The sequence below is a fragment of the Ammospiza nelsoni genome, chromosome 6 (assembly GCF_027579445.1).
Source record: "Ammospiza nelsoni isolate bAmmNel1 chromosome 6, bAmmNel1.pri, whole genome shotgun sequence".
NCBI classification, from domain to species: Eukaryota; Metazoa; Chordata; class Aves; order Passeriformes; family Passerellidae; genus Ammospiza; species Ammospiza nelsoni.
In genome coordinates, this window is record NC_080638.1 from 61,598,900 (window position 1) to 61,615,639 (window position 16,740).

Consider the following 16,740-nt stretch of genomic DNA (forward strand, 5'->3'; position numbering starts at 1 on the left):
CAGGGGTGGAGTCCTGCACAGCACAGACACGCACATCCCTCAGTGTACATGTAAACCTCTTGGGTGTGCAGGGGATGTTTCTGCAGGTGGGGGATTCCTTCTGCATGCAAAGCTCCTCATTACAGGCTTATTTCAGGGTGCAGGAAGGTGCCCATCCATCTTTTAGAGGATGGAGTTATTCAAGTGAAGCAGTGTCAGTGACAGGGAAAGGGCCCAGCAGGCTCTGCCCAGGGGCGCTGGTGGTTCACAGGCTGCTGTGAGCACACAATGGGGGACAAACCACCCCTCCCACTCCATTTTTTGTGGTTATGGGATGGAGAGCACCGATGGCTCTGTGATTCCTGGTGCTGGACACTCAGGGCTGGGAGCAGCAGCCAGCTGGGGCTGCTGCACACACAGCTGGCACTTCATGGCCTTGGTCACAGCACAGCCAGGTCACGGGCAAAGCCAGGTCCGGGCCTGGCTCAGCCCCTGCAGACAATGCTCAGGCCAAGTCTGCTTAGGCAGGACCAGCAGCTTTTGTCCTCTGCCCACCCTGGTTTGTGGCAGGGGAGCAGCTGAAAATGTCCCCACCTGTCCCTAGCCCAGGACTGCCTGGAGCAGCCAAAGGCAGCTGGGAAACAGCCCCAGGTGAGGCTTCAGCACCATTCCCACCGTGCAAGAAGGGGCAGTTGAGCCTCAGGTTGAATCTGTCAGGGCAGTTTTGTGCAGCTGGGAAATCCCAGAATGGTTTGGGTTGGAAGGGACCTTAAAGATCACCTTATTCCACCCCCTGCCATGGGCAGGGACACCTTCCACTACCCCAGGTGGCTCCAAGCCCTGTCCAGCCTGGCCTTGGGCACTTCCAGGGATCCAGGGGCAGCCACAGCTGCTCTGGGCACCCTGTGCCAGGGTCTCCGTACCTTCACAAACAAGAATTCCTTCTCAATCTCCCATCCATCCCTGCCCTCTGGCACTGGGAGCCATTCCCTGGCTCCTGTCCCTCCATCCCTTGTCCCCAGTCCCTTTCCAGCTCTCCCTGGAGCCTTCTCCTCTCCAGGTGAGCACCCCCAGCTCTCCCAGCCTGGCTCCAGCCCTTGGAGCTTTTCCTTGGCTTTCCCAACAGCTCCAGGGGCTGCACAGGGCAGGCTCTGCAGGCCCTGGGTCCAACAGCAGGAACTGAGCTCTGCTGCAGCTGCCCAGGGTTTCTCCACAGGGACCAGGGCCCAGCAAAGGGAAAAGCTGCTGCAGAACAGCCAGGATGGAGCAAGAGCCCAAGCACAGGCAGCTGCCCTTTCACAGGGCTGTCCATGCCAGGAGAGCCCCAGAGCTTGATGAAAACTGGAAGCTTATGGACAATGGAAATGTTGTTACAACTTCTCTGCAGGCCTATCTGGAAATTCAGTCCAGACACTCCAAATGCTCCCAGGCAGGGAAGTCAAGCACATGGTGCAGTCCTTCATCCTCAGTTCTAAACACTGAAATTTGTAAATCCAACACTGGATTTTATTTTTTTTTTAAATTGCTTCTTAGGAAAAAAACCCCAAACCCTGACATTCATCAGACTTGGCTTCTCCCTGAACCATCCCTTAAGGAAACAGAAATCTGCATTTTACAATGGTACAGGAAAAAAAAAAAAGCCTGCAGGCAGCTCAGCATGGCAACACTCAGAACCAACTCATTTCTGGATGTAAAATCCTGCTCTGTGAAACAATTTTTAACAGCAATGCTGTGCAGGAGGGACAGTTCCCTCAGACAATGTAATACATGATGTATAAACCAGCCCACGCTCCCCAGGCAGCCTGGGGGCAGGGCAGGGATGGGGTAGGGACAGCAAATTGTCCTCTAGCTTTACCTGCTCCAGGAACAAAATAGCCTCATGATATTTTTGTATCCTCATTTTTCCCTTTGTTCAACAAAGGTGACCAAAATCTCACACCCTGTTCCAAGTAAAATGACCTCACTGGCCCCTTATCTAATTACAAAATATTTTCCTCTGCCACTCCATTCCAGCCTCGCAGGGACTTTCCTTGTTGCTGTCAGCCTCAAGTTTTCCAGGGTCTTGTGTGGGGGAGCAGGAAAGCAGCTTCTTTCCCTTTTCCCCTCATCAGAATGAAGCTGAAGGCTTTTGATGCCGATGGCTCTGGCAAAACAACAGCCTGGGGGTGGCTGTGCTGCTGCTCCAGGTGCAGCTGAGGGAGCAGAGGGGTTTGGGAGAACCCGAGCCCCGTTAGGGGATGAAGTCAGGGGTTGAGGAGGGATCTGCTCTTCCTCTTCCCGGTTACAAGGCGGCCACACCCTTCTGTGAGATTCCTAATTTCATTCCTCCTGCTTGTCATCGTGTCTGCAGTGCAGGGAGGCTGAGCAGCTCCGGGAGGGGTGGATGACACCCGGCGGGTGGCAGGAGCAGGTGAAGGCAAAATATAAACCCAGCACATCCTTTCAACCTCCCTGCAAAGCCTGAGCTCACCAAACCCACATTTCAGGCTGTCAGGGCTTGATTTTCCTTCTCCCACTGTTAAAGGCAAGAACAAAAGCCTTCAAACCCTTTTGTCCTCCTCATGCTCCAAACCTGTGAGTCACTCCCTGCGAGCCCGGGGCAGGTGGGGGTGGCTGGCTCGGCCTGGCCCCACAGCCAGCAGCGTTCCACACCTCGATCCAGCAGCAAAGGACAGAGAACAGGATGGGCCACCCCATCCCTGCCCTTTCCAGCAGCTCCTCGGGGTCTGAGCAGAGGTGACCCCATGGGAAGGTGGCACCAGGTCAGATTTGGAATGGTGAGAGCCAGGAGTCCATGCGTGCCCTGAGAAGGGCAGAGGAACAGCACCAAGAGGGGACAGGAGGGAGGTGGCAGGGCAAAGGCAGGGCTGCCATGCTCTGCTGGGCTCCTGGAGCAGCTGCTGCCCTGGCCAGGCTCCACTGCCACCTTCCACCCTGCCAGGGCTGCAGCAGGAGGCTGAGGTCTGGCTCACAGCACTGCAGGACAGGAAAGGATCCAGGGAAACTCTGCCACACTCTGTGCTCCCGTTCTGAGCGTCAGGAATCGCCGTTCATCCGACACAAAGCTCTGAACTCCCCTGGAAAGCAGCAACCCACGGCCCTGGGAGAGGCCAGGGCTGCAGCAGGGCAGGCAAAGCACTGCAAGGAGTCTCCTGCAAGGGAAAAATTCCACACAGCTGATAGGAAAGCTTCCAGCACACCACAGAGCCAAGGCAACTCCACACTCATCCTGCTGGACCCACACTGCATCCTCGAGCATCCAGGTATCAGGGCAGGTGCCACACAAGAGCCAAAGAGCAGGAGGACCAGAAAGTGCACCCAGCACCAGAATTCCCAATGAAAGGAGCCCCTGCTGCAGGCAGAAGGAAAAGCTGGAATCTGTGATTGTTACAGCAGGGAGTTCTCCAAGTACTAGAGATCTGGGGGGGTTTTGTTCCTTTGTTAGTAGGAGGAGAGGTTTCCCAGAGAAAGCACATTGCACATCTGAACTACAGCACAGCACCAAGTTTCTGCCACGTGTTTTACAGCATCTTTTTATTTTGGGGCAAAAGTCTTACAAGAGAAAGTCTGGTAAGGCAGATCTAGAATGCACATTTTATTTATGTGTAAAAAAAAAAAAAACCCAACCAGACAACATGGGTAAGGTAGACAAGAACTTTTTTTATATTCTGACTATACAATAATATTCCTCTCTTTTCTTTTTTTAATCCACTGCCACGCTACTATAATGGATCTGTTCTATAGTCTAAGTTTCAGGTTGTCCAGTTAAGTTGTCTGCAGCTTCTTTAAACAAGTTGACCTTTACCTATTTAGAGTTTCTTCTCAGAAACATTCATATATTATACAGGATATACAGATTTTGAAACAAGACACTTAAAAACACACACACCTATAGCCGCAACACTGGGATAGCTGCATTGTAGGGGTTACCTTGTTCAGCCAGCTGTAGACTCTGTATGTACAATTAGTTTTTATAGTGTTATTTACAGAGATGGACTAAAAGCTCTCTTTTAATCTAAAAGGTAAAGGCTCTTGTGTTTGAGTATGTGCAGTTTCATAGCCCTGTGGGGGGGAAAAAAAAAAAAATCACAACAATTATATACACTGTAAACAGCACAAGGCATGAGAATCTCCTCCTCCTCCTCCTCTCCCAATCTCAATCTTGCAGGAAAGTGTTTGTGCACTAATATTCCTCTTCCACCTCTGCTCCAGCTCCTCGGGTTTTCTTGTGGATGGCGCGGTTAAAGCTGTGGCAGGCGGGGACCCAGTGATTGTCATGGAGGCCCAGCTTGCAGCCAGGGATGCCCTTCTGGGAGCGGTGGCAGCACATCCAGTAGCCAGGCCCGTAGGGCAGAGCCTGGCAGTAGGGCTTGGGGTGCCACCTGCACAGGGACACGTCCCCCTTGACGTATTTCTTCTTGCACTGCTTGCAGGGATCCTCCCGGTAGCGAGGGTCGCGCACCCAGCGCGAGTCGGCCGGCCTGATGTTGTAGTACTCAATGATGAACTTGAAGTAGTAGCAAGTGCATTTCAGGGCAACCAGGCTCCTGGTGGGAAGCAACCCAAAGATCTTCACGATGATGTGGTGAGGCAAGAAGGCCATGTACTGCTGAGGCTCCAAAAGCTGCTGGATTTTAAACCTGGTCTCCAGAAAGTCATGAGAAACCTGCCGCTTTAGGCAGGAGGCATCAAGTACTTGCAAAGCTCCTTCTGTGGCAGGGGCAGAAGGGGCTGATGGCTCTTTAGGGACACTGCTGCTGACACACGATCTACCAGATGCCAGAGCATCCTCATCCTCGTTTTGGGCTACTTCCCCTGGCTTCTCCTGGGGACCCTCCCGCCGTGGCTGCTGCTCCTGAGCAGCAGGCTGCTCACCCTGGAGGAAAAACAGCCTCCCTGGGAGTGAATCCTCACCAGAACCAGAGAGCTTCTCCTTCCTGCACCCTTCCTCTGTCTTGCTGACCGATATACTGATGCACAAGGGCTCCTTCCTAGCAGGATGCTTTGGGAAAATCCCAGGCTCCTTCGACGTACAATCAACAGTGGCGCTCTTGCTCTGCAGGGGCTCCGGTGGCAGCCTGGCAGCAGCGGGACACGGGGCCAGCAGGGCCCTGGGGGGCTCCATCCGCGTGTCAGTGTCACTCCTGCCAGCTGTCATGGCCAACACCGCCTGGGCAAGTCCCGAACTCACATTCCCCACCCGGGTATCCAGCCCCGAAGGAAACGGCTGCGGGGCAGAGGCGCCGCCATCCCACAGCTCGGTGTCACCACAGCGACCCCCGTAGCCATCCCCTGCCACCCCTGCCTGTCCCTGGGGCGGGCCGCCCTTGCCCAGGTCCCCCTCGGGCTGGGTGCTGCTGGCCAGGAGCACCCTGCCCACGTTCCTGCGGAAGCTGTTGTTGCGGGAGAGGCTCCCGGCCTCGCTCTGCCGCCGCAGGCACTCGGACTCCAGCCTGGCCACCATGTCCAGCACGCGCACGGGCTCGCCCTGCGCCTCCGCCTCGCACGGCCCGCCCGGGGACGGGGGCTCGGGGCCGGGCACGGCGGCCCTGGGCTGGGGGCTCAGCCTGGTGCCCGTGCAGCTCTTGGCACAGTCCACCAGCAGGGCGCTGGCCCGCTGCTCCAGGAACGCCACCATCTCGATGACGGACAGCGAGCGGCCCGGGAAGGCGCCCTCGGCGCCGTCGCCGCCCGAGTGCACCGAGCAGTGCTCGATGCCGCAGGCGAACGGCTCCGCCTGGGAGCACCTGGAGTTGGCCTCCCTCATTCTTTCCAGTTGGATTTTGGCTTTTTTAAGATCCACTGATTTTTTCCTGCGTTTGGCCGTCCTCCCGTCGATGTCCCACGTGCTCTTGATTTTCATGGAGCCCGTGCGGGTGCTGCTGCTGCACTGCTGGGCTGCAAAGAAGGCGATTTTCTCCTTGGTGTTGCCAGGTTTCACCACAGCCCACACATCCAGAGGTCCCTCCCCTTCTTCTCCCTGGTGGATCGTGGCAGACAGGGTGTTCTTCTTCTCCCTCGCACTCGGAGCGTCCGCCGGGCCCTTCCCGTTCATATTGCACATAGTATTTGGATAAATAATCCCCAGAAGCTTCTGAGATGGAGCCACCAGGGAGGGTTTTGGGAAAACGCTCAGTTTGGTGCAGTTGGTGAATTTTTCTCCTTGTGCTGGTCCCTGGTGGCCTCGAAGGGAATCCTGGCTTATTTCTGGGGATCGCTCTTTCTTCTGTAACTTGAGATATGGCTTTAAGTGCATACCAGAAACCCTGGAAAAACAGAGAGGGAAGAAGTTATAGTTGCAAAACATGCCTGTCTGGAATTAGAGAAGGTGGCCCAGAGCAGGCACCAGCCCACACCTCAAGAGGAACCACATGAGAAAGGAAAAGAGCCACCAAGGCTGCAATATCCACCCCTGAAGAACTTCCTGCAGCAGGAGAGAACTTCCCATTAGAGAAATCTGTTTCCAGGCAGTTGCAAGGAGAAATCCTCCAGTTTAAGTTGTATCAGTTGTGAAAACATAGCTAGTGGTTCATTCTTGAGCTAGAGCCATCCTCCTGCCTGCTCATTCCTTGATCCAAGGCAAGGCACACACGGGTCCCAGGCTTTATCTGGACATCAGCTACCACACACGCTCTTTTCAGTAGATAAAATGTGGTTAAAGCTCAAAAGAGAAATTAGCAAGAGTAATTATATTAATCAGAGATCCCAGGGGATATCTCATCTCCTCCTATCACCCAAAATCACACAGTGGTTTGGGCTGGAAGGGACTTTGAAACTCATTTTGTTCCACTTCCTTCCACGGGCAGGACGCCTTCCACTATCTCAGCTTGCTCCAAGTCCCATCCAACCCATCCTTGGAGACTTCCAGGGATGAAGCAGCCGCAGCTTCTCTGGGCAATGAAACCTTTCCTTCAGCACATTGATAATGGCAAATTTGGTGACTTTCCCATAAGGGTCCTTATGTACTCATCAATGTCCCCCCAAAGTGACAGCAGCGTGACATCCAGCTGAGGACACCCACTCTCAAGGATGGGATTTCACACTCAGGAGCTGTGAAAAAACCCTTGGATGCTGCTGACACTGCAGCAGCAGCCCCAGACGCCTCTGTCCTGTCACACCTCCACAGTCACCTTCCCTTCAGACTCAGGAATACAGAGCCCAGGGCACTGCACACAGGATGCAACCACAGGAGACTCCAGGCTCTTCTCCCAGGAGCATCTCACAAGCACATACAGAACTAACTACAGGTTATGTTTCCATGGTAATCTTTGAGTTGCTGCACTCAAAGGCCTCCTCCTCAGGGATGATCTGAGCTCAGGAGTGAAGAGCAGCAGGTTCAGAGCCATGTTCATCATGAGCTGGCACAGACACACTGAGGCACTGAACGTGTTCCCCTTGAGAGCCCACACCATGACAGTTTCTTAAGTGTGGCAACTTTGTAGGTGTCTGGCCTAAAACCAGCTTTTAACTAAAAACCTCAATTTGTTGGTCTATAAAGTCCAACAAATTTATAAGTGATGCTGCCCAGGAAGAGGAAGCTCCAGGACTAGAAGCAGCTGTGCTGACTGAAAATTGCTTTCTCTGGTTCCTCCTTCTGGCTCTAGTGACAACAGGGGAGGGCAGGCACAGAGATTTTGGGCAGGTACATCAAGAGGAAGGGCTCAGCTCACCTTTCTACACCTCTGTGGTCCAAGCAGGGCTTTGAAGGCCAGGAAGCAGCTGCTGGAAAGGCAGATGTCATGTTCCTTCCCTCTGGATTTTTCAGGGAGATCATCACCTGACTCTTGCAACCAGACAATGCCACAACCACCTGCATCTCACCTAGAGACTGTGGGTAAGAGATCCCAGTGCTGCAGACACACCCACCCACCCAGCCCTGGGTTAATTCTCTGCCTGTGTGCCAATTCCAGCTCCTTGGAATTGGGTCACCTCCCAGTTTAGTCTCCTCTGCAAAATGCAACTGAGCTACTTTGTTTGCCTCCTCAGTCGGATGCTAAAACTCATAAAAATAGAACTTCAGGGCGTTGGAATAGCTGCATGGAGGGGAAAAATGGGAAAATGAGGCTGCTGGAGTTGGCTTTGGCCTCATTTTTCACAGGGGCTGCCTCCCTCTGGTTGTGCTTCACAGTGGAGCAGGGTCAGGCTGCTGAGGTGACCTGGCCAAAGCCCAGCCCAGAGGAGCAGCAGGTGAAGCACTGCAGCAAAGTGCTGCAGAGAACAGTGTCTGCAGCCTTCCCCTCCCCTCCCTTCCCTTCCAGAAGGACATTTCCCAGACTAGGGAGGGAAAAGCTCCAGTGGCTGCTCGCCACCGTGCCCTGGGGAGAAAAGGTGAACACAATTAAAACACGGCTTTGCATGCTGAAATCTCCTGAGCCAGGGGCAGGAGATCAAATTTCATTCATGAGTTTTGTGCCAAGGTGTTTGAAAGATGAGCCGAGCTTGTTTTTTAAAAGGCTTTCTTCAAGCAGTTTTGAGGAATCCAGCAGGACAATCAGCTCAACACCCTTCATTAAGAGAAGCTGCAAATGGAGGTGAGAGCAGGGATTATGTGAATAAAACCAGAACCAAACTGGTTACCCCAACAGGCTCAGGGGACATGTTCAGCCAGCAGAGTTGGTTTAGCTGCTCCCAGCTATTTCTGGTCCATGGAGAAAGACAAAGGGTAAAGCTCTGCCTCACCTATTACAGATTTCTTGTTTAAGGTTATATTTCCTATGTTTCAGTTAGTCCCTGGCCAAGCCAACAATACCATTTAAGGTTGAAAAGTTATAATTTACATAACAAAATTATGCCTTAGTCAGAAGTTTTACTGCCAGAATAATTGCCTCATTTGAATTCAGCATTCAGTTCATTGCACATGTTTTAATGGATCTGGATTTAAAGAAAACCTTCATCTAATAACTTCAGACAGCTATAAAGAGCTCTGCAAACTCCACAAGACCAGCTGCCACCTGCCTCAGAGTTTTCCAGCAGCAGGGAAGAGAACTTTCATTTCAAAAGCCACTTTAGCAATGAGCCTTACCTGAAAGTGTCACTTGGAAAAAACAAGCCCCTAGCTCACAGGCCCTTTGCTGTGGACATTGAGAATGAACTTTCAGGCAATCACAGCTCCTTCCCTGCACACCAGCAGCACATTTCATCTCTAGCTCCCACAATTAGAACAAGGCTTCCCAGCAGAAATTGCTTTGAAGATGAAGCAGAGCCCAGTCCCCACCCACAGACTCCCCCGTTTCTCAGTGCTGGCAAGCACAGAGCTGTGGCAGCTGCAGGTAAGCTTTTAAATATTTAAAACCACCAAAAATAGTTGTTAAAAGGTGAAGTCACATATTCCCTATGACACTCCATTCCAGAATAATTCTGTTTGCTTTCCTCCACCCTTTAAGTTATCAAGCTCTCTAATTTTATCTTTAGAGACAACGACTCTTCAGAAGTCCACGGGAGCAAACATAAAAGGTTTTCAATCCCAAATGTGTGGTTTTAAATTGCTGATAAGAGAGAATTCTGCCAGGAATGATCAGCACTGAAACAACGAGCAGTGCTGCCTTTATACTGTTATTCCATCCTTAAGCTGATGAAATAAAGGGGCCAGTTTTTCTATTTCTAATCAGCCATGTCTGAAAAACAGGATACTTGCACTGCTGGAATGAGACTGCTGTTTTTGTAAGTCCTAACTACAGCTTGTTTCCACTGCACTTTTATCAAGCTGGTTACTACACATTGCTGATACAGAAATCTATTCTTTTCTATGAGCTCAGATACTCACACACCCCTCTCTCCCCACCCATAACCCACTGGTGGATTCCCCATCCCTGGAAGTGTCCAAATCCAGGCTGGATTGGGCTTGGAGCAACCTGGCCCAGTGGGAAATGTCCCTGCCCATGGCAATGGAGTGGAATGAGATGGGATTTAAGGTCTTTTCCAACCCAAATCATTCCATGATTCCACTTGCCAAGCTGGCCAGACTCTTCCAGCATCCTTTTGTGTTTATGTATGTTCTAAATCACAGCAGCCTAAAACAATAATATATTTGCTTTAGTGGAAACTCCAGAGTTGGAGGCAAAACTGGTAGAAAAGACTCAGTTTTCACAACTCCTTTCTAAGGTCCACAGAGAGCCTTAATTCCCCCTTCAGCTCCCAGCTCAGGGATTTTGATGATGCCCTGTGAAGCCAAAAGATTTCCTCTGGCCAGCAAGAACAGCAAGGACAAAAAAGCCTGATCTTCACAAACACCATATTCACACTGCAAGTTTTCTGGGCAAAGCACTGGAAGGTTTTATTAGGGGGAAAATTTCCATCCAAACCCCCAACTTTCCTATGGATTTCTCCTTGTAAACACCAACTCCAGTTGAAAAAAGCTCCTCACGTTGCTGACTGCACACCCAGTGCCAACTACAACTCTGAAAAACCCCTCAGGACATACTAACACAAGGCAGAAGCCAAAAAAAAAAAAAAAAAGGAAAAAAATCAACAACAATACAACAATAAAAACCCCACACCTCTGGCAAAGCATTCCTCTTCCCTGGCATCCCAGCTCTCTGTCCATGGAGTTTTCCTCCTCCAGAAAGGACACTGACAATTAGCAAGGACTGAGCACTGAGTGGGAGTTAACCACACTCAACCACTTGTTATTTCTGGAAGGGCTTGGTGGGTCCTTTGGGCTCCATCTCCAGCACCATTTCCATCCCCTCTGCACTGCCAGGGCAAGGCAAAGCAGACAGAGAGCTGCTTCAAAGGCATTCCAGGGATTCTGCTGGGGAAAGTACCGCCATGGAAGGCTCCCTGCACTCATGGAGTTTGTTCTGGAGCATGGCAAGGCTCCAAGCTCACAGAGAGGAGGGCTGGGAAGCTCCAGAGCAGGGCTGGGTTTGACTCTGGCAGCTGTGGAAGCATCTGATTTCCTGAAAGCCCACTCCCCTTGGAGCAGCAACTGCTCCTGACCCAGCTCCCAACAGCTCCAAAATGCCTCTTGCAGCAAAGGGAGAGCCAGCAAGGATTAGAGAGGGATTGGAAGGCAAACAGAAGGCATGTGGCTGCTGAAGGAGAGCTCTCTGCTCCAGTGGCCAGCCTGGGGCAAGGGGGGAATGCCAAAACCGTGGGGCAGAGCTGAGGAGATAAATGCTCTGTAAGAACCAAACTCCTACGGCCGGGTCCCTCCCCAGCTTGTTCACCTGCATCAGGTGCTCAGATAACCTGATTTTGGGGGAGACAACCCCAAACACAGCTGCACCCAGCACAGCCAGGAAATCCATCCCACAAAGCCCAGCATCCCACAGAGGTGCTGGGTGACAGAATGCACCCCAAGCCCAACACAGACCCCTCCACTCTGAGGGCTCCCACCCAGCAATGTTTTGAACATGTTTTACACTAAACACACACCCACCCTTCAGTAAAGCACAGCTGCCTTGGCTGCTTCCTACATTTTGCACAGGAAGAAGTGCCACAGCTTTGCCAGGCTTTTGTATAAAAGCACTCACCATGAAGGGAGAGATGCAGCAGCAGTTCTGTGCTGAGCCTCAGGAAGGTCAAAGCCCTGCTGCCCAACCACACCAGACATGACAAAGCAAAAGGGAACAAAATAAACTGAAAGATTTGGAATTCAAGGTTATCAGCTGCATCCAGAGATGATGGGATGGCACACGTGGCTGTGGTGGGACAGGATGAGGGGAAATCACAGAGGGACAACAAAACAAAAACTGCTGATTTTATAGGGCTTCTGCTGAAAGGTAAGTGCCAAGTGTCCTTCTGGAAGTGTTTTACATTTATTAATTTGTTTCCTGATTTATGAAGTGCAAGAGAACCTTTCTTCATATCACAGTGCAACAAATTCCTTGTGTTAAGGAAGCTCCACAGAGTGATGCTATTTATAGCCTTCATTGTTGTGCATATGCAATGAGAACACATCAAAGGTTGCAGAAATTAACCTTGGACCACACAATCTGTAACAGACTCAGCATTCAAAATAAAAACAAGCAGAAGCAGAGTTGAAAGCAGGTTGCCCTTCTGAAACTCAAGACTGAAAGAAACTGGTGATGAATTCAGGATTTCACTGCACACTGCATTCTCCAGGAGTCAGAAGGTGGTTTCATTATTAAGAACACATCCCAAACAAAAGACTCAAAGCAACTCCAACTGGATTTGATCCTTTTTTGTGAAAGATACCAGAAGCAGACACAGGTTTCAGGTCACGTCACTTGGAAACTTCTATCTTAGAGACTAAAAAGTCCAGGAATAAACATGAGAACTGGTGCAGTGTTAAGTCACTGCAGAGATATTTAACAACAAAGGAAAACTGAAAGGTTTTTTTTCAGTTTGTGAGAGAAAGGAGAAACAGGGTTGCAAGCAAGGGCAGGGCAGAGATCAAGAGTACAACACAAAATACCAAATTTGACTTTGCACCATTTTTAAAGAGGGGAGGTAAGGGTGATGATGAGGGCAAAAGCCCAGGCGTTAATCTGAACAAGAGCATTGGCAGGAGGGGGATTAGAGAGCTTCATAAAAATTGTGAGGATTGGCTCATCCCAGTTTCAGAATCCAAACCAGATAGGCTCATTGCAGGCCAAGAAACAGGATTTATAAACCTCTTGAAAGGCAACAATAGGAGATAATAAACATGTGGCACATTGGAGGGGGCACTGCAGGGGAGAAAGGGAAGGAGAATGATCACAGCCTCTCCAGGGCTCCTATTCTGACTCCAATATAAAGGTGCTTTGCAAGCAAAGAGGATTAATGTGACACACAGAAAAAGGGGGAAGAGGGAATAGTTCAATATGCCAGACTAACCTCAAGGTTCTCAAAAAAAGCCATCTTTTTAGAGCAATCTACTATATCTTCCTCACATGGACTTCAGAGAGCACAAAGAGATTTACTGGCTAAGACAGATTGGCAGAGGAATGGGAAAACAGACAAAGGAGCTGGCTTAGCAGGAGACAGCCCCAGGTGATGCTGAATAAGAAAATACCAGCCTGGAAACCAAAGACATGCCTCAAGAATCAGCCCTGGGAACATCTGACTTTGTTAAAAACGACCTCAGCACTAATTCTGCACCCACAGAAACAGAGGCAGCTCCAAAACAGCAGAGACACAAAGCTCAGAGTAACAGAAACTGAGGAGGTTTGGAAATGCAGGCAGTGATGCATCAGCAAGAGAGACACCAACAAATTTTGGAAGTAACTGAGGTGAACTGGCCACCACAGAGATATTCATGAAATAAGAAGTGGAGGTGATGAAGAAGCCCTCCGGGCAGAGCAGTCCAGAGCACAGCACACACTTTTAGCCAGGACTGAGAATAATCTGTGAGGGGCATCTCACTGAGAACAGCAGCAATTGCTACTCAGGAAGCTGCTCAACAACACTTGGGTCACTCAGCAAAACCACAGGTGAGGGTTACAACCCCCTCTCACAGAATGCAGAAGAGCTAAACCACTGAAAATGAGCAGCAGTCCTTAGGCAGAAGGGAAATAAAGGAACAGAAACTCAAATGAGTCTATAAACTGTCATGAATGTTCAGCCTGGGAATGAAAAGAAGGTTCCTAACTGCACAGCAAGATCTGTCATCTTCAGTAATGGCTTGATCTACAGGAGGAGAGAAGAAAAGATGCAAGAAAAAGATGTAAATGTTTTTAGGCTGGACTAAGTTCACAAAAGGGATTATGAGATGCTGCTTGGGAAAACAAGGAGCTGGGTGACCCAGGAAGTCTTTTCCAGCACTAAATTACCATGAGACTAACATAGCAAGTATATGCTGTCTACACAACCACAAAGAACAAAGGTTAAAAGTTTGCTTTAAACCCACACAGCCTTTGGAAACCAAAAAGCTGGCGCTCTTCCTCCAGACTGAGGAAGTTTAAGAGCCTTGGTTTCAGAAAAAGAGTTAAAAAAAAATACACATATATTTTGCAGTAGTTTGAACTCCAACAAACTGGCATGTCCTTGGATTTGCATGAGGACAAGTTGTTCTGCATGGTGTTCCTATAAGGAGGCACAGTGAGAGGCGTTCACTTAATTGTCACATAAGCACAAGTGTTTGAAACCAATCGTGCATTTCTCCTTAATAAGAGACACAGGAGAGTGAGCAATGCAAAATGTGAGCTCAAACTAATCTAATTACTTAGTCCATAGTAAGACAAACCACAACAATGACTGCCAGCATTTCCACTTGCTTTAAGCTGCCTGCATGTTTTAAAGCCTACTCTGATGAGCCTTTCGCCAATTAAGTTTTACTTCAAAGTCATGTTTCCCAAACTAATTTACAGCTGTTGCTAGAAAACCCAAGGATTTCTGCAAGTACCCTACCAGCTGCAGTGAATCTGCAGTTGTCATGATCAAATAAAAACGTCAAAGAACATTTCTGCCCTTAAGCCATTACAACCTAAACACCACCTGAAAGTCAGAATCTCGTGCAAATATTTGAGTGACAGCACAAGACAATGGGAGAGGACAAGGAGAAGGCTAAAAGCAGTGCTGAGGCTGAGCTGCAGGCAGTGTGTTCGTACCGTTTGACCTGATGGAAGGTGGAGGATGTGGAATTCAGCGGTTCCCTGTGGAGGCCAGCTCTGCAGGAACTCTTCATGGTAACGCCCTCTCCAGGCTAAGGCACGTCCTCGTCACAGCCAGTCCATCCTGGGCTACACCCCAGGCTCCCCCATCAGCTCTGCTTGCCCCACACTCAGCTTCACCGCGTCTCTGCCACCTAAAAACTGAACAACAGAGAGCTGCGTGAGGAGGTGACAAGAGCAGATGATCAGGACATGGATATTCCCATGAGAGAGAACAGATATAAATATAAATATATACAAACACAAACATGCTATGCATGCATAGATATAAAAGATACATATTCAGATTTAAAACAACATCATCATGCCAAGTGTTGCAGCTGGAGTTCCTGAACACCACCAAACACAAATGAGCACACCCCACCACAGCCTGTCTGCACACACGGAGTTTTTTCACCTTTTATCCAACTGCAGCTCTACCTTGGCACCTCCCACGGAACACGCTGTCTTCCCAGCTCCATGTAAACAGGACGCACAAGATCTCTCTGCTTGTTAGCACCACATCAGGCTATGCAGGGAAGTAGCTGCTAGCAGTGAGATTTGAGGCTGCCAGGAGTTACGTTAGCGCTCTAATCAAAATAACGTGGTGGATTTTATAAAAGGACAGAAAACATGTCACCACGCAGCCTCCAAGTCTTGTGAAAACTGCCCTGTCTTTGCATCACATGCAGATAAGGCAGATTACACCAGAACAAAGCTGTTCTGCAGTATCTCTTGTTCTCCCTGGGCTGCTGCCTTCTCCACCTTGTCCTTGGAGCAGACACCCTTACCGGCGCGTGAACGCACTTTGATGGAGAAACAACAACAACCTTCGAGCTGGAACATTAAAGGGAAGAGTGACACAGCAAAAGAGCCCTGGAAAACCTCAAATACTCCAGCCTGAGCTGCCAGCAGATTGTTTTAGAGACCGTTTGCTTCCTCTCTAGAGGCCTGTGCACAATGATGCCGTAATAAAGGAATGCCATTTGAGGATGCTAACTATGGAGCTGTGTCCCCAGGGAGGTGTGATTTAGTGCAGCAGGTTGTTCTCTCCTTTTCAGCAGCTCTGCCCAGCGTTCCTACTGCTGTCCTAGCCCTGCTTTTGCAGAGATTGAGCCTCTCACGTCACCCCCTTCCCGATGCCTCCCACACAGAGGAGCCCCCACTACGCCCAGCCCAGTACTGCTTCACCAGTGTGGTTCACAATCAGTGCTCCCACTAAACACTCCTGGCCTGGAAAACCTGCTCTAGGTAGCCACACTTGCCAGGAAAATGATGAAGGATGAACCCTCCAGGCAGGAAAAACAGAAGCTGGTTTAGATCCACCTGACTTGATGTCTGCTACAGCAATTCCACGGTTCGTTTAATGATGGCGAATAAGAGGTTAAGAGTTTGCCTACATTTGAGTAGCAGGAGCCTAAAATAATATATAAAATATTATATAAACACATTCCAGTCTTCACGAAGAAATCTCTGCTGAGCTCTACACAAGGCTAAGAAACATGTGGGGTGGAGGAGATGGAGGCAGAGCAGGAGGAGGAGAGCATGTCCTCTACCCCAGGGACTCAGGGAGACCAGCAATGAGGCTGCCACAATCAGCAACAGCAGAAATTGAAGCTTTGTAGCTAAACACCTTTTTCATCAGACTATCCAGAGTCTCTAACAAGGACCTACCTCTATGAGTGAAACCTAGGCACAAAACCAGGTGTTTCTGATGTTCTCATGCTGTAAAGATACACATTCACAAACAGTAATTCACAGAAGTAAAAAGCATATGCCCGGTGCTTTAGGAAAATCAAACACAAAATCATTACTTTCCCATGAACCATCACTAAAAGGCACTGAAATTCTGACTTTTCTCCAAGCTTTTGTCTGGCTTTACTAACACTAGCATTTCAAACTCAGCAGGAACTGTATCACAGAAGCATGATTATATCCACACCCAAATAAATGCAACCACACCATTGCAAGAATGCCACTCACTCTTCCAACAGCTTACACCCTCTCCATGGATCCCTGGTCAAGAATACCACGTTTTGTCCTAGTCCTACTCCTCTGGAGATCAATGGAGAAGTAAAAGATAAAAAGCCAGACAAAGTATTGAAACTCAAAGATATCTTGTTTGCAGTAAAGAGCTCGAGAAGCAAAACCATCAAGAGAATTGGTTCAGGTCAGGAGCAGCCAGAACCCTGATCCAAGCACAGGCATTGTATGGTGGGATTTCTTG

General features: G+C 49.7%; 1 protein-coding gene across 9 annotated transcripts in view; it reads right to left on the minus strand.

Annotated features, from left to right (window-relative positions):
* Window positions 1-3,485: 3,485 nt before the first annotated feature.
* The window catches only part of FBXO34 (F-box protein 34), a 40,517-nt gene continuing 27,262 nt past the window's right edge, over window positions 3,486-16,740 (minus strand). For 5 of the 9 annotated variants that reach the window (XM_059474176.1, XM_059474175.1, XM_059474181.1 and 2 more), the window contains 2 exons: window positions 14,472-14,675; window positions 3,486-6,245 (listed from right to left, as the gene is read on the minus strand). In XM_059474176.1, the coding sequence (XP_059330159.1) occupies window positions 4,163-6,245; window positions 14,472-14,548 (2,160 nt within the window). In that variant the 5' untranslated portion in view covers window positions 14,549-14,675 and the 3' untranslated portion in view covers window positions 3,486-4,162. Of the gene's footprint in view, window positions 6,246-14,471; window positions 14,676-14,931; window positions 15,344-16,187; window positions 16,209-16,740 lie in introns of those variants that run through there. The other 4 variants (XM_059474178.1, XM_059474179.1, XM_059474177.1 and 1 more) reach the window with 4 other exon arrangements.